The 21,111-nt window shown below is 34.5% G+C and overlaps 1 protein-coding gene across 1 annotated transcript in view; it reads left to right on the top strand.

Annotated features, from left to right (window-relative positions):
• Nucleotides 1–21,111, top strand: part of LOC121370627 (guanine nucleotide exchange protein smcr8a-like) — a 39,965-nt gene that overhangs the window by 2,526 nt on the left and 16,328 nt on the right. Inside the window, exons 2-14 of the mRNA XM_041495985.1 lie at nt 766–978; nt 3,267–3,355; nt 5,732–5,798; nt 8,781–8,863; nt 10,148–10,193; nt 11,644–11,728; nt 12,711–12,871; nt 16,775–16,919; nt 17,441–17,505; nt 18,312–18,428; nt 19,673–19,730; nt 20,153–20,219; nt 20,843–20,924. Of these exons, the coding sequence (XP_041351919.1) occupies nt 781–978; nt 3,267–3,355; nt 5,732–5,798; nt 8,781–8,863; nt 10,148–10,193; nt 11,644–11,728; nt 12,711–12,871; nt 16,775–16,919; nt 17,441–17,505; nt 18,312–18,428; nt 19,673–19,730; nt 20,153–20,219; nt 20,843–20,924 (1,263 nt within the window). The 5' untranslated portion in view covers nt 766–780. The remainder of the gene's footprint in view (nt 1–765; nt 979–3,266; nt 3,356–5,731; nt 5,799–8,780; nt 8,864–10,147; nt 10,194–11,643; nt 11,729–12,710; nt 12,872–16,774; nt 16,920–17,440; nt 17,506–18,311; nt 18,429–19,672; nt 19,731–20,152; nt 20,220–20,842; nt 20,925–21,111) is intronic.

Raw genomic sequence — 21,111 nt, forward strand, 5'->3', positions numbered from 1 at the left:
ATTACATCATATCGACCCACCCCTCTTGATTTGATCTGGCTTGGTTATGAAGTGAAATGCAGTTATAGTATACTCTACATTTGTCCCCATCAACATGATTTGCAGGGGATATTAAAATGGGCGTCGTCTGTGTCTGCATCTGTCTGATTGTGTTTCCGGAGAACCATTCAATAATATTTCTAAATAATGTCATAGTTTTACGCATATTAATCTAATACTAGTAGTACCTTTTCAATTTTCACCTCCAAAACTGTTCATGACATTTTCATGAAATGTACACATACCAATCTATAGTCCAGCCCATCCTATTATTTGTGTGTGCAATTTAGTTTGCCTCAGAAATAAATAACTTATAGTAAATTTCAGATTATGAAAAAAGGTGTTCCCTGTGGGAAAGACTATAGTTGTTTAATATTGCCTTTTGCTATGACAAGAGTTTTCATTTTTGATATTTTTTTGTTACCATGGAAACAAATAGCCAAAATTCACTGTTTCATTCACTGTTTTTGGAGCACAACCCCTCATATTGAAGATAATGTCCCAATACTTTATACACATATCAATCTAGTAGTGCCTTTTGCTATTAGGGAAGTAATATGTAGGGAATATTTTGTTCAGTATTGCATCTTGATTCGCTACGCAAATTTCAGAGATCACTACACAATTTTAAAACATTAAACAGTAGTTGCTAATCAATTTTCAATTGATTAGAAATATTGCTAATCAAGATTTTGAAAACAAAATGTTCCTTCATTTATTTTTCAGAATGGTCATAGAGTAATGTTCGGTGCAGATTATGCTGCATACATTGCGAGAGTTGACAATGAGAGTCCAGCCGATGATGACTCGTTTCTTCCCGGGTATCTGCTGCCAACATTCCAGCCCACTCATCCATGGGAAGCGGGTGGCAAACAAGGACTTGCGGAGGATTTTATCATGGTCGCTGAGTTCTGTGAGATAGAGGGACCAAAACCAATGGTAGGTAACTCGTGTTTGGTACTACTTAAAAATTAGCAATGGCAATGGAGTCAACTCCCATTTTAGGTTTTTGCATTTAGATCCATTTGGAAAAAAAACCTGTACAAGTCCTAGGTGAATGAAATTTGGTTTATAGTTGCATCTGTAATGCAGACCGTCAAATATCCTACTTTTTCCTATTTATTCCTATTTTTTTGATGAGTCCCTATTTAGCCCTCTTTTTGATGAAAATTCTAATTTTACCCCTTTTTTTTGCACTTTTGACCAGTTTCATATTTTTATTTTTTAGCGACACCATATTTTTTCTCTTCACACCATTTGCTCCAGATGACTTGCTATGAGGCATATTGTGATATCTGTGGCATAGTCATTGAAATCTGAATATGCAGATGGAATGCATGGTTACAGGCTTCCAGTTATTAATTTTCACAATGCAATATAAAGTCCTCTTATTTATAATTTCTGAATTTGTGGATATGTTTCTGTTTTTTGGTAATATCTGATCTTGTTGAATGTTCAAAACTAGAAAAAAACTAAACAAAACAAAACAACTGCTAAATTGTGTGGGTGGGTGGATGTTTGTGCAAATATCTTACATTTTCCACATTTCTCATCGCGTCTAAATTGTACGAAGTCAGGCTGAAGCTGTTAGGGTTATCTCTGATATACTGGTGCATGGTGTCTAAGGAAGTAGGATTTCAGTGCTCATTTGCAGGTTGTGCTTTGCTTACCGTAACAAGTATTCTATTAAATGTGCACACCTGCAGTATCATAATTATTTGACATATTTCTACCAGTTCAGTTAGCACACAGCTACTAAATGCAGCTATATTATCCAGTTGATCTACCAAGAAAAAACTAATAAAAAAAATAGTGTCCATACCCACATTCAATCACACACACACACACACACACACACACACACACACACACACAGCCATTGCTGTTGTTTTTGATGGTGTCACTGGGTCAGCAGTGTCTTGTGTTTTTTTCAGTCAACAACCCTGTCATTTCAGAGTTAAAATTTGACCTTGTAACTTGTATTATTCAATAGCATAAAAAGAATACTGCATTGTGTTGCTTTTTAAAAGTCTTACTCCAAAGAACCAAATTCAACCACTGCATTGTCTGAATAAAAAGTGGTGGATTGGGATGGCTATAAGGGGTGTTGGGAGGCCATCTTAAAACAAAATAAGTGCCTATTTTATTCCTATGATATACACATTGTCTTATTTTCCTGTATTATTATCTTTTCAATGGTTTTCTATTTCCATATTTAGTTTTTTGAGATGGCTCACTCACTTGACCCCTGCAATATTCTCTATTTTGGGACATTTACTTTATACAAAATTCCTATTTTCTTCCTATTTTGTGGGCAAAATTCCTATTTTAACCCTATTTTCAGGCAACAAAAATTCCTATTTTCCTATTTTTTTTACCCACCACCTCATTTGACGGCCTGGTAATGTTAATTTCCATGCATGTTTGAAAAAAAGAAATTATTAATTTTTTTAGCTGTACTATAATGTTCATCAGTGGAGCTTTTCTAATACTGATTTATCCATCCAGATGTCTGTCCATCCGACCAAATGTCTGTCCTTCCATATATAATTGTTTCCTTTGCATTCTATCTTCTCCTACAGTTTACAATGATCCTCTGGGGTACCCTTCACACACTAATAGAGATATATTTTAAAAATGTTCAATTTTAAAATATTGATTGAAATTTGTAAAAATTTAAATTTAAAATTGAATAGTGGAGCTTTGTAGACTGATAAGCCTCATTCTTTCAATTTTAAAGTTAACTTTTTTTTTAAATATTTTTTTTAAAGAACAAGATATTAGATTATTATTTTTTGAATTTTCACTGAATTAGTTCATGGTAGTCAACATATTTCATTCCGCAGAATTCCTGTTCTATAATAATTCAATCTGTATTGATGGCATTGTGGTTAAGCCTTTGGGTTTAACCCTGGTAGCAGGGAATTTTTATTTTTATTTATCAATTTAAGTCAAGTTACTGTATATATTGTGAAAAAGATTGGCTTGGCAAGATATTTTTCACATAATATTTGAACATTTGTAATAGAATAGCTTCCAAATTTGTCCTTCCTCCAATATTATGTTAACTCTTCATTTTGACAAATATATCCTTCTTAAACTTAGAATTTTATGAATTTTCTTGTGAAACAAACTGTTTAAAAGTTGTTTGCTAAGTAACTTCCTTTGGTAGTAGTTTATTGGTTTCATAAAACATGTGTCATTAATGTTGCTGTGGTTTATTTCAGATGTGCATTCCCAAAGACGGAGGTTCATGTTTCAACCAGAATGACTTTGTTGTCAAAATAATGGCTGTAGACCATCAGGCCAGTACAGAGTAAGACGTCTCAGCCCTATCTTTATTAATTAATTAATATGATTTTATTTTTGCATGGGGTCATGAAATTTATTGATACACAAATACATTTCAGCTCAGTTCATTTGACCAGCTGGGCCCGTGATTATAAAACTTTTAGAGTCCAGACTCCATCTGTAATGACGTCACACGCATACAATTTGTATGAAGTTGCCGTGACGTTCATATCTCAGACTCTGTTAGGCCAGTACTGTAGAGTCCACCCCAGACAAATAGACCAATACACAATACACAGATACATGCGGCATGTCAGATGAATAAAACTAAATTTCTGTTACTTTTCTTATGATACATTTTAAGACAATGAACATTTACAACGCCAGAGACAGTTATTCCCATCTTAGGCCCAAAACACACCACGTCTGGGTCTGGGTCTGGGTCTGGGTCTGGCGAGTGGCAAAGATGCCATGTCTGGTGTATTTTGACATCTGCGTCTGTATCTGTTACATGTTCACCACAACTGGTCAAAGGCCTTGGTATGTGCTTTGCTGTCTATGGGATGGTGCATATAAAAGATCCTTGCTGCTAATGGAAAAATGTAGCGTATTTCTTTTGATGAATAAGAGTCAGAATTACCAAATGTTTGACATCCAATAGCCGATGATTAATTAATCAATGTGCTCTAGTAGTATCGTTAAACAAAACAGACTTTAACTGTTACGTTATATCAGTATAATCGACTGTGTTCATATCTTTGGATATATTTTCTTCTATAACCATCAACAGGGCTCAAAATTAACGACGGCATCGACGGTAATTGCTGTTTTTGAGATATAAATTGCCGTAGGTAGAGACCATCACCGATGGCACTTTTCTGCCATTGGTAAAGCTCAACAATGGCAAAATATATACCCTTGGTGTACATTGTCTGCCAATATTTAACATTTGCACATTTGAAATATGTATATATAGAGCAAAATAGCCTTTCAGTCATGTTTATTTGTCACTTTTTAAAAAATGGCAGGCTCACAGTAGCAGTCGGTGGGACGTTTCACCCATGACAATTCTTTTAAAAATTGCCATGGGAGACAAATTCTTAAATTCGAGCCTTGCATCAACAATAATTACAATAATTCCACATTGTTTAATATACATCTTTCCTGTTGTTTATTAAGAAAAATGAAGAAATATGGCTTGCACATTGTGCAGCTGCCAGTCTGGTAATGTGAAAGTATAGCGCATGTTCTGTGACATCTGTTGCCAGATCTGTAATTCACGCCAGCACAGACGTTTTGTCACATTCAATTCAATGTTTTTCATTTTCGACTAAAGTAGTGTCGGAAATAGAATAAAAATGATTTTCGTCAATTATTTCTTTCATATTAAACTGACAAATAAATATTTAGTAAATACCTATTTAATGATACTCTACCTAATTTAGCATTTACTTGTTTGGACTCTCATTGATGTACAAGGTGGTGTTTACTCTTGAAATTAAAATAAAGATGTCAGTAAACAGGAGATTTGTGACCTTTATTGGAACAGACTATAACACATTTTAAAATGTGTGTCAATTTCATTTACTCTTAAAAAAACTTTTAATTTAAAACTGCAAGTTAACTGATTATTTTGAATTACAGCATAAATTATTAATTTTGACCAGCATATTTAGTGAATATAAATTCAATATAAATACAGTAGAAATGTACACAATCTTGCAACCACTTAAAGGTGCTATATCAGAAGTTATATGTGATCATCTGTTTGTGATAAAGATTATCCAATAAAAATGTATTTTCTACTAGTAGATAAAATCATTTCCTATAATCATAATTTTGAGCATATAGTTAAAGGTGTAGTCTTTAAATGTCAAAGCAAAATTTAATAAAAACATGATTTGCAATAGCTGTCATTATGCAACTTTGAGATAGCACCTTTAATACTGGAAAATAGATCACAAACTCAAAATGGTTCTTGACAGTTTTGCTCAAAAGTTACTTATAAATGTCTACAAATATTTAGTTTTGGAGAGGAATAGGGGTAAACCATAATCAGAAACGGTCCCTCACATATTGTAACAGCAATGAAATTGACATATGTTGACGAAACTTTGTTATAGTGTGTTCCAATAAAGTTCACAAATCATCTGTTTACTGACGTATTTCTTTTAATTTCAAGAGTAAACACCACCTTGTACATCGATGAGAGCCAAAACAAGTAAATGCTAAATTAGGTAGACTATAATTAAATATATATTTACAAAATATTTACTTGTCTGTTTAATATGTAAGAAATAATCGACGAAAATCATTTTTATTCTATTTCCGACAGCACTATAGTACCATACTTCCCAGATCCAGTGTGCTTTGGGCCTTATTTGTGATTGATTTTTTTCAGTGGATTTTCAGTCACGGAAGATACTCAGGTTGTCATTTCAGATATTCAAGATGGAGTGTGTAGTTTTGTAAGTATTTCAAGGGTTGGTTTCTTTGGGGGGTTATTCAGTTATTAATATTTTCACAATCGTACAAAGCATAAGGTTTTACTGTATGCCCCTTAAAGAGTATGTAAAAATGTCGATGGCTGAAGTTCAGTCAGGTAGAGCGCATCCATGAGATGGCTGGATTTAGCTCAGTCAGTAGAGCGCATGTATGAGATGGTTGGATTTAGCTCAGTCAGTAGAGCGCATGTATGAGATGGCTGGATTTAGCTCAGTCAGTAGAGCGCATGTATGAGATGGTTGGATTTAGCTCAGTCAGTAGAGCGCATGTATGAGATGGTTGGATTTAGCTCAGTCAGTAGAGCGCATGTATGAGATGGTTGGATTTAGCTCAGTCAGTAGAGCGCATGTATGAGATGGTTGGATTTAGCTCAGTCAGTAGAGCGCATACTTGAGATGGTTGGATTTAGCTCAGTCAGTAGAGCGCATGTATGAGATGGTTGGATTTAGCTCAGTCAGTAGAGCGCATGTATGAGATGGTTGGATTTAGCTCAGTCAGTAGAGTGCATACTTGAGATGGTTGGATTTAGCTCAGTAGAGCGCATACATAAGATGGTTGGATTTAGCTCAGTCAGTAGAGCGCATACATGAGATGGTTGGATTTAGCTCAGTCAGTAGAGCGCATACTTGAGATGGTTGGATTTAGCCACGTCAGTAGAGCTCATACATGAGATGGTTGGATTTAGCTCAGTCAGTAGAGCGCATACATGAGATGGTTGGATTTAGCTCAGTCAGTAGAGCGCATACTTGAGATGGTTGGATTTAGCCAAGTCAGTAGAGCTCATACATGAGATGGTTGGATTTAGCTCAGTCAGTAGAGCGCATACTTGAGATGGTTGGATTTAGCCAAGTCAGTAGAGCGCATACATGAGATGGTTGGATTTAGCTCAGTCAGTAGAGCGCATACTTGAGATGGTTGGATTTAGCCAAGTCAGTAGAGCTCATACATGAGATGGTTGGATTTAGCTGAGTCAGTAGAGCGCATACATGAGATGGTTGGATTTAGCTCAGTCAGTAGAGCGCATACTTGAGATGGTTGGATTTAGCCAAGTCAGTAGAGCTCATACATGAGATGGTTGGATTTAGCTGAGTCAGTAGAGCGCATACTTGAGATGGTTGGATTTAGCCAAGTCAGTAGAGCGCATACATGAGATGGTTGGATTTAGCTCAGTCAGTAGAGCGCATACTTGAGATGGTTGGATTTAGCCAAGTCAGTAGAGCTCATACATGAGATGGTTGGATTTAGCTAAGTCAGTAGAGCGCATACATGAGATGGTTGGATTTAGCTCAGTCAGTAGAGCGCATACTTGAGATGGTTGGATTTAGCTCAGTCAGTAGAGCGCATACTTGAGATGGTTGGATTTAGCTCAGTCAGTAGAGCGCATACTTGAGATGGTTGGATTTAGCTCAGTCAGTAGAGCGCATACATGAGATGGTTGGATTTAGCTCAGTCAGTAGAGCGCATACTTGAGATGGTTGGATTTAGCTCAGTCAGTAGAGCGCATGTATGAGATGGTTGGATTTAGCTCAGTCAGTAGAGCACATGAATGAGATGGTTGGATTTAGCAAAGTCAGTAGAGCGCATACTTGAGATGGTTGGATTTAGCTCAGTCAGTAGAGCGCATGTATGAGATGGTTGGATTTAGCTCAGTCAGTAGAGCGCATACATGAGATGGTTGGATTTAGCTCAGTCAGTAGAGCGCATACTTGAGATGGTTGTATTTAGCTCAGTCAGTAGAGCGCATACATGAGATGGTTGGATTTAGCTCAGTCAGTAGAGCGCATACATGAGATGGTTGGATTTAGCTCAGTCAGTAGAGCGCATACTTGAGATGGTTGGATTTAGCCAAGTCAGTAGAGCTCATACATGAGATGGTTGGATTTAGCTAAGTCAGTAGAGCGCATACATGAGATGGTTGGATTTAGCTCAGTCAGTAGAGCGCATACATGAGATGGTTGGATTTAGCTCAGTCAGTAGAGCGCATACATGAGATGGTTGGATTTAGCTCAGTCAGTAGAGCGCATACTTGAGATGGTTGGATTTAGCCAAGTCAGTAGAGCGCATGTATGAGATGGTTGGATTTAGCTCAGTCAGTAGAGCGCATGTATGAGATGGTTGGATTTAGCTCAGTCAGTAGAGCGCATGTATGAGATGGTTGGATTTAGCTCAGTCAGTAGAGCGCATGTATGAGATGGTTGGATTTAGCTCAGTCAGTAGAGCGCATACTTGAGATGGTTGGATTTAGCTCAGTCAGTAGAGCGCATGTATGAGATGGTTGGATTTAGCTCAGTCAGTAGAGCGCATACTTGAGATGGTTGGATTTAGCCAAGTCAGTAGAGCTCATACATGAGATGGTTGGATTTAGCTAAGTCAGTAGAGCGCATACATGAGATGGTTGGATTTAGCTCAGTCAGTAGAGCGCATGTATGAGATGGTTGGATTTAGCTCAGTCAGTAGAGCGCATACTTGAGATGGTTGGATTTAGATGTCAGTAGAGCGCATACATGAGATGGTTGGATTGTAGGATCGAACCTCCTCAGTGGTTCCATTAGGTTTTATCCCCCATCTCAACCAGTGCCCCATGACCGGTATGTCAAAGGCCATGGTCTGTACATACTACTGTAATGGACAAATGTAGCAGGTTTCCTTTGATGAATAAGTGTCGGAATTACCAAATGTTTGACATCCAGTAGCCAATGATTAATTAATTAATCATTGTGGTCTACATAAAAATGTTAATGCTTCTCTATGTTATCCGTTTTTTCACTAATATGGATATGGACGTAGACGTGTACCACAGACTTTGTACGGATGGATGCCTTGCTTTAGGTGATTTGAAAACATGGGAATGGGAAGTGTGTTTTATTTTTATTTTTAATAAAAGTGGCCTTATAGCAGATTTGACTGCATTTGTGTTTTTAACAGTTTCTTATTTTTACTTTTAGGTCCACCACTTTGTTTTGTTTGACATTCAAGCAAGAGGCTTTGTGAGATCTTTCTGTTTCGCTTATATCACCTCTGATAAAAGGTAATCATTGTTTTATGTGAAACTCAAAATATTATCTCTCTTATTTTTTTGAGAATCAGACTTTATTAGTATTTTTATCATTATAAAAATCTTGATTGCTTTAAGAGATTCAGCTGTGCTGTCTTGCCAAAGTTATGGGACATGTTATGTGTCTGCTATTCAGGTTTATGATAATTGAAAATTTGCGTAAACCATTTATGGGTTAAACAAGAACAAATTCAGGTAACCTAATTTATTTTTACGTAACCCACCATAAACATAAATGATGTCATAAATTCAATGTGTGAACGAAAAACTGGTTACGCAAACTATACTTACGCAAGTGCTGCACAAATGAAACTATCGCTCTCGCAATTTTTAGAGGTCTGCTATTAAATTAATAAAAAGAAAGACTACATTATGTGGAATTGCGAATAAACTGTACATTATGTGGAATTGCGAATAAACTGTACATTATGCGGAATTGCGAATAAACTACATTATGCGGAATTGCGAATAAACTACATTATGCAGAATTGCGAATAAACTGTACATTATGTGGAATTGTGAATAAACTGTACAGTATGCGGAATTGCAAATAAACTGTACAGTATGCGGAATTGCGAATAAACAGTACAGTATGCGGAATTGCGAATAAACTGTACATTATGCGGAATTGCGAATAAACTACATTATGCAGAATTGCGAATAAACTACATTATGCAGAATTGCAAATAAACTGTACAGTATGCGGAATTGCGAATAAACTGTACAGTATGCGGAATTGCTAATAAACTGTACAGTATACGGAATTGCGAATAAACTGTACAGTATGCGGAATTGTGAATAAACTGTAAAGTATGTGGAATTGCATTATGTATATTTTGACTATTTGATTTGCCGAGATGCATTCATGAAAGTCTTTAACTTTGATGTTGAAGACCAATTATACATTTTAAAAAATCAGAATCGAATACTTTACCTTTTTTATGTGAAAACTGTACTATAGTCCGTCCCACAGGGAACACCTTTTTTCATACTATGAAATTTACTACACGTTATTTATTTCTGAGCCGATTGATTTGTAAACTGCACACAAAAATTATTGGAAAATATTTTTTATAGACATGGGATGGACTATAGTATCAGTTGTTTTTAGATAAACAATGTCCACCCATGTAGACAGAGTTTGTATTATTTTATATAAAAACTTATATAATGGAATAGTAATATTATAAAAGTTTTTTGGTATATTAAAAACATGTTATCTTTGGCTGTTATTTACCTTTCTTTACTTTTTCTTAGGAAAATAATGACCTTTTATGAACAGTTGTCCTCACAGTTTAAAAAGGTAAGTTGTTGCACAGGCCCATACTTCTGGTAGTATTGCATTAGATATTTGAAGCGGAGTTGGGTAGAATATGCATTGACCCCCCAGTAGTTGTAAAATTAATTGACAACAGGCCCCTCTTCATCTGTACCTCGGTTGCTAGTAACTTCTAAACACTTGGGCGAGACATAGCCCAGTGGTAAAGCGTTCGGTTGATGCGCAATTGGTTTGGGATCGATCCCTGTCGGTAGGCCCATTGTGCTATTTCTTGCTCCAGCCAGTGCATCACGACTGGTACATCAAAGGCCGTGGTATGTGCAATCCTGTCTTGGCTATGGTGCATATAAAAGATCCCTTGCTGCTAATTGAAAAGAGTAGCCCATGAAGTGGCGACAGCAGGTTTCCTCCCTCGGTATCTGTGTGGTCCTTGACCATATGCTGGGACGCCATATAACCATAAATAAAATGTGTTGAGTGCATCATTAAATAAAACATTTCCTTCCTTCTAAACACTTATGTATTGGTTTGCTATTATTTTTAAATATGTACACATGTTAAAATAAAGTAACTTATTTCCCAAGCCAACACTCTGAGGGAGTAACTGGTTTGTCACTTCTTTAATCATCTTTAATTGCCGGCCCTTGATGATTATTTAGATTGATGCCTCAAAATCCCACCACCCTCATTATAATTTTCAAAATTGCCCCTTGATTAAAACACAACAAACATTTCCCCTGGACATATTCACTAGCCATGTCAGATTAAAAAATAAAGTTTGGTTTGTTTAATGACACCACTAGAGCACATTAATTTATTTATCATCGCCTGTTGGATGTCAAACTAGTAATTTTGGACTAGCTAGTAGTAACAAGGGGCATTTTATATGCACAATCCCACAGACAGGATAGCATATACCACGACCTTTGACATACCAGTCGTGGAATGAGAAATAACCATGTCAGAGGAAGTACCCAGGGGGTATATACCTGAACCTTGTTAGGATATAGGCATGTCAAAACTGTTTGGATTTGAGTAGGGAGGAAGCATAAGACCACTACACTGACTTCTCTCTCAGAAACCAGATAGCTTGAATGTCTTTGGTAGGGAGTATTAGGTGCCATGTTTAGCAATTCAGTGATATGGTTTGTGATTGTCATTGATTTGGAGATAATGAAAAAACACATGAACATCTGCAGGGCTCACCCTGTACATTGCCAAATTAGCCAGTTGCTAATTTTCATACAAAATGGCTACAAAATGTAGTCTTTGGCTAATAAAATATTCCTCAAATTAACCACATTTTAATAAATTTCAAAGAAATACTCTACATTTTAAAAAATTGGCTAAACAAAAATTTGTTCCATTGTGAGCCCTGCATGCATCTGTGAAACAAAATTTTTTTAAAAACTAATTTGACCACATATTTTTGTCAGGACATGTCATAATGCTGATTATGTTGATAATTATTTAGGCTGCCAGGTTTATGAAGTATGGGAACCGTCTGGTGTTCATTCAGGAGCTCGAAAGACGTCAGATGGACTTACAATACACCATAGGTATATGAATATTGGATCACTGCATTCAGGATGTCGGTCACAAACATATGATTTGTATTGAATTGGTTGGATGATTGACATGGTACATTATTGTTGCTTTATAATGATTTTTATTACATCATGCATATTATATATACGTGTTACGATGTATGATGCAAAACATCCAACTGATTTGATATAAAAGGTGCAGTGTTATTTTAATTGGGTTTTTATTTCGGATCATATTATGCAGCTCTATGGTTTCAAGAACCAGTACATAGTGATATTGCACTCTTCCTGTCTAAAATAAGTAATCCCCTTGACATTGATATTGACATTGAGTGCTATCAGTTTGATCAACTGCATTCGGAAATTGTAGCATCTACAGACAATGGTGTCATGTTTCATGTATGACATCATAAAGCAAATGATTAGCAGTTGCTATATTGCATAGTGCTAAACTGGTGGCCTCCAAAAACAATACTAAATTATTTTAAAAGTATGGTGACAGTTATTTTAATATCTCACACACGTTACTATATGAATATTTACCTCTTACAATGAAAATGTGAGACCTATAGGTTGAATATTGTTAAAATAGAAACAGATTCGAAATTGTAAGTAAAAACAAATGTGACACCAGACAGAAGAATATTAAGTGAAAATGATCTTTTTACCTACAATAATTTTGAATATGTTGCTACTTTAACAATATTTGACCTATGGGCCTAAAATATTCAGTGAAGGTTGCAAATATCCATATAGTAATGGGTGTGAAATATCAAAGTTACATTCCCCATACTTTTTTTTATACAGTTCATTTTCAGTAGGGTTATATTTTTTTTCAGACCACCTGATATATATAATGTTTTTTTTTTAAATTAAATTGTTTGATAATAAAACAATTACTTGGTACTGTGATGGGACTGAAATGATATATACTTGATAACACTCATCACAGTGCCATAATTATTTAATATTTTTCACATCCTGTGAACATTAGGTCAGCTTCGAGTGAAGACTGATGTATCGGACTCCAGCGATAGTCCAGTTGGTGCGTCCGATGTGACATCGTCTGAAGAGGAGGTGTATCAGGAGCTGCTGAAGATTAGACAGGTTATGGATGAGATACAGCAGATACTCAGTCGATTGAAACCGCTAATGGTGAGCTGTATTTGGTGAAACTGAATTAAAGGAACACAGATTTTTTTAAAATGTTAAAAACAATTCCTGGATCATGTTGACGACCTGCCCTTGTTTCCCCTGGATGGGGGTAGACACAGTGTAACAGGGAATCTGTGAATTAAAAAAAAGGGAACACATTCAAGTTTTTAACTATCTTGCTCGGCTAAAACAAAAGGCAGTACTCTCAAATGCCTTTTTTTTTGTTAGCTTAAATTTTCATGGTTTTGCAAAATTTGTGTATTGAAAAGGTATGATCAGATTTGTATTATCTGTACATATGTATTACGTTTTCGTTGTGGTCTTAAATTCGTTGACTGCACTCATCCACAAATTACAGAAAAATTAGACCACCATGAAAAAAGTGATTTTACAGTAAGTGACAGTCAGGATTAATATAAGTATAAAGATCACTGATAGCAGATGATTAATAAATTGATGTGCTCTAGTTTTGCAATAGCTAAAGTGGCGTTCTCATTATGCAATTGGTCACACTGACGTCACAAGCGATTTGTTGGCCCTACAGAAATCAGAACATATAAGTCGACTAATGTTGTTCCGGTTTAGGTGTTCTTAAAGTACTTTTCGATTGCATGTTACAAGTCATTGCGATTAATCCCATAATGAGAACACTCCTAAATAAAGTTTTAGTCAATTAAGATTTCTGAAAATGATGGGTGTATACTACCAAATCAAATCCCATAGACGACAATAGTAACATATGTGGCTAAAACTCCTACCTGCAACGTATCAACCGACATAAACGCCACGGATATAAACACTACCACCCCTTACACTTAAAGTGAATCAGAAAAAAATGGGGGTCAAGCTGCTCGTTTCTGAGATAACGTGTAGCGTCTATGACTACCCTAGTTTCGCACAAAATTTGAGTACTTTTTTTTACAGGTACCCCATACATGTTTCAAGCACAAGGCTACTTGACACATTGGTACTAGATGAAATAAAATTGCAATTTTTTTTTACCCAGATGAAACTATTATTTTTTACAACCAACACACTCACATTTATAACCAATCACAGGACTTGTGGTGTTCACTTCTCTATCAAAAGTTCGGTGCACCTCGAACTTTGACCCAGCCGGAAGTTATTTGGTTTAGTACTACCTATACTGATAACATACATTTTTCAAAAAGTGTCCAGCTATGTGTCTTTATGACAACCAGGATCTGGTGTATTCTGACATAAACTGACAACCTCACTGAATCTGTTGTTTCTACAGTGCAACCTAATATAATGTACACCTCAAAAAGCATATATATTGCATATAGTTTTGTACAAATGCAATATGTCATATTAAACAACAAAATGTTTTAAAATAAAACTCCTGAAGATATTTACTTTCAGTTGGGTGTGTGTACTCAGGTATATATGTAGAGACAACAAAGATAGTCAGAGTACCTCTACCCCTTTAAAGAATTCCATTAAAACACATGCACTTGATTGACCCCTAGATTATGAAGACCTTAACAGGCACATCAAAGAAATATCAGTATTAAAAAAATACACTGTCTGAGGAAGGAAACACAAACATGACTGTACCTGTATGAAGTAATGACTTAATGTCCTGAACATTAGTGTTGGGAGGAAATCCTGTATGCTGGGTGTGGGTGTCTTCAAGTTACCAGGTGTGGGAATTTCAAATCCATCGGCCATGCTGATTTTCATAATGAACCATCAAAACTATTGGCAGCCACCAATATTCCTGACTATATTTTATTTATAGCCTACTGCAGTTGGAGGTTTTAATTTTTGTGATATCTGGAATAATCATACAGCTTTAACACATTTATATTTGATTAAATTACTGAAAAAAACTATTTTTAAATGACAAAATTACCCGAACATCTATTTTCTTGCATTATTTTCTAATCCGGATGAATACAATATGTATATTAGATGTATTCCTACAATCTGTAATCCAGCATTTTATATAGCTAGTAACATTAGGTAATACAGCTTTAACAATAAAATAAATTATCAACTTAATACAAGGCAGATAATCAAATCTGAAAAAATTGGTTCTGAATCTAGTATAAACTCAAAATGCTTTTCATGAGAGCTAACTAAGTGATTATTAAGAAAAAAAAATGATCTGGAGATCTAAGTATATGTTTAACAACCTTATTGTTATGTACAAATAAGAACAGAAGGCACAATAGTGACAACAAATTTAATTATGTTTTTGATAAAGTTTTTCTTCAAATTTACTTTAAATTTTGCATAAAACTACAAATTTGTCTAAAAATATAACTTAGCACCCTATAAATATGTCAAAATGACAATAAAAATCAACTTCTTTACAAATTTGAGTTTTCAGAATTTCATACATAAGAAATTAACAATGTTAATGGAAACTAAAGACATTAACCCACTATTGGCACATGCTATTTTTAATATAAAAATAAATTGCTATTAAAATCTTTGTTCAGGTTGCCTATATATAATACCATATTTAAGAGCAGTTGTATATGGCAAGTCAAATACCATGTAAAAAGAAATTATTGAAATCTTTACAGTATGAATTATAGGCTAAAACCAACTTTTCTTCAGTGCTAACTTTGATTCAAACTCCATTCAGAGCCATGTACAGAGATTATTGTCAAGGTCAAGGTCATTGTGAACTTGCATAATCGAGTGATGGCTAATTAATCAACCAGTATAGTTTAATTAAATAAAATGACAAAATCATAATATTTTTTATTATGCACTGAATATGTGCTATAGGGTGTATACTACCAAATCAAATCCCATACACGACAATAGTAACATATGTGGCTAAAACTCCTACCTGCAACGTATCAACCGACATAAACGCCACGGATATAAACACTACCACCCCTTACACTTAAAGTGAATCAGAAAAAAACGGGGGTCAAGCTGCTCGTTTCTGAGATAACGTGTAGCGTCTATGACTACCCTAGTTTCGCACAAAATTCGAGTACTTTTTTTTACAGGTACCCCATACATGTTTCAAGCACAAGGCTACTTGACACATTGGTACTAGATGAAATAAAATTGCAATTTTTTTTTACCCAGATGAAACTATTATTTTTTACAACCAACACACTCACATTTATAACCAATCACAGGACTTGTGGTGTTCACTTCTCTATCAAAAGTTCGGTGCACCTCGAACTTTGACCCAGCCGGAAGTTATTTGGTTTAGTACTACCTGATATGCACAATCGTCTTTTTGCTCTTGGCTTGTGCAAATTTAATTTTACTTATTTTTCATTCGAACATTAAATTTAGGAAATCATATACATGGCTATAAAAGGTTAATCAAGATGTAATGGGTTACCTGTAATTTGTTTTGTGTCATTTTTATACGCCAGTCTTATTATGGTATGACATTATCTGTACATCCGTCCATAAATATTTTGTTACCGGAGCATATCTTCCTTATTAATTCATATAGGATCTTCAAACCTTGCATGCAAGTACAACTTGGGATGGTGGTGTGTTGTGTACCATAACTAGGTCACCACAATCTATTTTTCACACATTTCTGCACATTAAGGAAATGCTTTTCAGGCCATACCTTCCTTATCAATTCATATAGGAAGGTGGTATATTGTGTATCATAACTAGGTCACTGTGATCTACTTTTGATGCATCACTGCACATTAGAGGAAATCCTTGTCTGGTCCATAACTTTCTTATAAATTCATATAGGATTATCAAACCTTGCATGCAAGTACAACTTGGGATGTTGGTGTGTTGTATGCCATAACTATCACCACGATCTGCTTGATGGGCATATCATGTACCTCACTGGTACTCTTGTTTCAATTATCGGAGGCCTGCAGTTAAATAATGAATGATGTGCTTGAGTGTCGACCTACCATTATTTTTGTTTTCCAGGACGACCCAAGGATGGAGTCTTACCTGCAGAGACTGGAAGACAAGGCGAGTCTTCACTCAACCCTCCAACACAACATGCCAAACCAAGAAACTGGCAGCCTCTCGGAACGACTTATAGATAGTCAGACTGAAGCACAAATCAGATGTAAGGCTAATCAAGTCAGATGATTTTGGTATATTTAGAATGTTTAGATGGGTGCGAGTCTGATATATGTTTTTTTTACCTATAAATTAATATTTAAATAATTTATGATGATAAAATCTCAGTAATGTTCATATTGTTTAATTGACTCAAAATACAGTAAATTCTTTCTGAAGAAAAGCATTAGAACATGTTTACCTTTTTGTGTTAATTTTGAAAATTTTCTGGTGTTTTCGGATTTGCTCATGTATACTGTTAATCATACTGTAATAAGTTTAGTTATGTAAAATGAGAAAGTGGCCATTGTGACTGTAATACAACTAACTATATGTTAATGACTTTGAAATTTCTCCTTTTGCATTGGCTGATGGTGTGAAATGAGTTTTTTTAGTCACTGAAACATTTTCAGTTTTATCTCTTGTTTTACTTTCCTCTGGAGTTGTTTGCTTCTCTGCCTGTTTAATATAGCACTGTTTGAATAGACTGTTTAAATTTTTTTAATTTGTATTTGCTGTGTATTTCAGGTTGTTCCTTGTCCCATTCTGGAGAAACCTTGTTTTCCATGTTCCACCAAACAAGACCTTACACGGTAAGACTTTCAAAAATCTCAAAGTGAACATCTTTCAATTTTATCTAAAAATATGAACTTTAACAATCATTATAATCCGGCATCTGTATTTGGCAAGTTTTCTCTATGATACAAAGTTGATGGCTTGCCTCAATGGAGGATTGCTATGGATGATCGATTTACGCAGTAAAAGCATTAGGTGAAACATTTTATAAATGGACCTCAGCTTTCACGTTTAATTTTATTATTATTATTGAATTTTTTTATTGTTGAATTTTTAAAAATTATTATTTTAAAAACAAAGTTTTATGTATTATGATGGTGAAGGCATAAAATTTAGACAGAAAGGATTTCTCCAGATTTTTTTCACCTTTGAAGGTACAGATGCCTTTAGTAATCAATTTCATTTGTAAAAAATGTCTACCAAACATCAGATGCAGAATACAGGAATTTCATTGATCCATTTTTCGTTTGTTGCTAAGTGTTTTTTTTGTGTGTTTTTTTACAAGAATCCATGGCTTAATAAATAGACTGTTCTACCTTCTGTTATTATTGTACATAAAAGCAAAATATTAAATCAAAAATCAAAATCCCAACAGTAAAAATGTATAAATATGTGTGACATGTAGCTTACAGCAATAGTATATTTGGTCTACAATATCATCTATCATCTAACCATTTTCCAAACACATTTTACTAGACTTCCTGCTTAACTTAAAACTTTTAATGACCACTGCATCGTTATTCTTTATTGTCACATTGTACACATGAACATAATATGAAAAGATTTTTGCATCCTAAAATATTTGGTTAAAATCCAATTTTAGCCCAAACTTGTGGAATTAACTAGAAATATGAAGTTTGATAGTGCACTGAGAAGTATCCATGAGCTCTGTTGCTGGGGTGCCAAGGAGGGAATTAAAAAACTACGACAGATCCATGAGGTATGTGATTTGAAATTATTTTTTGGCTGGTCGCCCTCTCAGAATTTCCATGTAAAGCTTTTATTTTTCAAATAAATAAGTTAAAAATTTGTCTGCAAAGATCACTGGCCCCATTCCACAAAATAAACATAGCTAAGGTTAATTGTATTGACTTAAGTGCATTTTACGTTTGCTTTACAGCTGTTCCACAAAGCAACATTACAGTAGTCATAAGCATACCTTTAACGATTACTGTATATGCAAATATGTTCGCAAATAAAATATACTGCGAAAATCACGAACACGTTAATAGCACTGCAAATTTAATTACGTGCATACTTATTTTCGATTTGGTATAATTTTCATGGATACAAGACATTAGGGTATATCACGCTTATCAGACATGCATAGAAAATTGACGTCTCGCTGACAGCATGGTGAACATGTCCAAGTGTATGCCTGAAATTGTCATTGAAAAGAGTTTGGCAAATGAAATACGGGTAATTTTGATTTTATTATTGGGGGACACAGTCGCAAAAATAATTCCTCCCCAAAATGTGAAATGAAAGCCTGATCGCGAATTATTTTAGCTGTGAAAATATTTGTGTATACGGTATATGTATAATGTTTTGTGCAAAGAAGTTAAATGATCCAATTTTTCAGAACATCTCGAATGTATCCGTAAATGTTGGACATCCACAAAGTTAATTACTTATTAGTTTATTTATGAAGTGATAATTGCTAAATACATAAGACATCATAGAGTTAACTCCCATATTTTAATATGAAAATTGTATGGGCAAAAATATTTTTCTTTGAACACCGATTTCCATAAAAGATATTATGTGTACATTAGATCCATTTTAACACACATGAGTTATACTGTTCTAAGAAAATCATCATCAGTTGTAAATTTTCTCCACAATGTATGATGACAGTACACTATGCTGTGTTGTGGGACAGGCTAGTGACTAGGAAAAAGTTAAAGTCGTGATGGTAGGTATTTTGGACAATAACGGTGCTAAGGTTGTTTTGTGGAATGAGGCCTAGTAATTTTGTCCTTGAAGGCAAAACTCTCTTGTACCATGGACCTACAAAATGATCCTAATAACTGCTTATTTTTTAAAAAGAAGGGAAAAAAGTAAAGCCTTTTAGACTTTTCGTTGACTGTTTTGATTGTAATAAAAATGTTTTTTTTTGTATGTTTTTTAAGAATTTAACTTCCTATATACTTAAAGCATAAATGCACTGTGTTATTTTTACAGTATTATAACAGAGAAACACTGATAATTCAGATTGATCAAGCAGAACTGACCCTTCTTGGTAAGATCCTACATGCTGGTAACTATACAAAACATATTTTTGCGAGTTGGTTAAAATGTTTTAAACAAAATTGGTCATATTTTTTATGTTATAGCTAATTGTTTTCACAGAATGTTTACTCTTTTCTGTGTTTAATGTCTAGACCCATTGCTTTTTCTATAATTCCATAATTCCCAATCATAGTGTTAAATAATGTTGTTTTAGAGGCCATTAACAGTTATCAACATGTATACCAACACATTATAAACCGTATAATTCAAGGGGGAGAGGATTAATGTCGTACATTAAATGTACAAAATTAGTAAAAATATTAATTACAAAATCATCGTGTTTTAAGATCAAAGATGGAGTGGGGTTGGTGTGCGTGAGTGGTACCACAGAATAATAAGGTTTTTGTTTGTTTGTTTATTTACAAATGTCAGAACCTGTTGGATCATTGGTGACATGTGGACAGTGTATTACCTCCAACTTTCTCTCTGGTGTTTGCCTGTAAGTATCACCATCAGTCTTAACATTATTAAATAGCTGGGTTTTTTATATACATTGGGATGTCAAATTGTATTTGAACAAATATATGTATATTTTTTGTACAGTTCTTTAGACGGCTATTATATTAGTATCATGGGAAGTTGTTTTAAGAATATGTTTGTTCATCATTATGTTTTCTTTCTGTATTTTAATTTTTCTGTGCTTACACCCAATAGCCATGTGTTTTTGTGTTGAAACTTTTCATTCATTCATTCATTCATTCATTCATTCATTCATACTTTTATTCATTCATTCATTCATTCATTCATTCATTCATTCATACTTTTATTTTATTCATTCATTCATTCATTCATTCATACTTTTATTCATTCATTCATTCATTCATTCATTCATTCATTCATTCATTCATTCATTCATACTTTTATTCATTCATTTATTCATTCTATTTCTTTTCATAATCTATATTTATTCCTCATTCCAGAACACATTGGGGATTGAAGTATTTGCATTTCAGCCTGTCTTGTCTGTCTGTCCATCCATATTTCTGTCTTGTCTCATCTTGTTTCATCTTCTCTTGCTACATCTAGCCTTGCCTGACTGTCTTGATATGTTTCGTTTTTCAGTGGTCATCAGGAACTAAGCAGCCTTAGTTTAGGACCAATTGGTGCTATAGACATAAACCTAAGTCGACTTTCATTGCCATTGGTATATTTTGTTTCTTAATATATATATATATAAGACAAGTATTGTATTGAGTATTGAAAATATATAAAAAAAGAATTGTCAACAGGCAAAGATTAAAATTTAAATGCTTTCCAGAAATAATAAAAAAGAGGATATGCTCCTTTTGCTAAATCATTAAATAGTGAACTTTTAAATGCCAAATAAATGT

The sequence above is a fragment of the Gigantopelta aegis genome, chromosome 4, assembly GCF_016097555.1.
Source record: "Gigantopelta aegis isolate Gae_Host chromosome 4, Gae_host_genome, whole genome shotgun sequence".
NCBI lineage: Eukaryota > Metazoa > Mollusca > Gastropoda > Neomphalida > Peltospiridae > Gigantopelta > Gigantopelta aegis.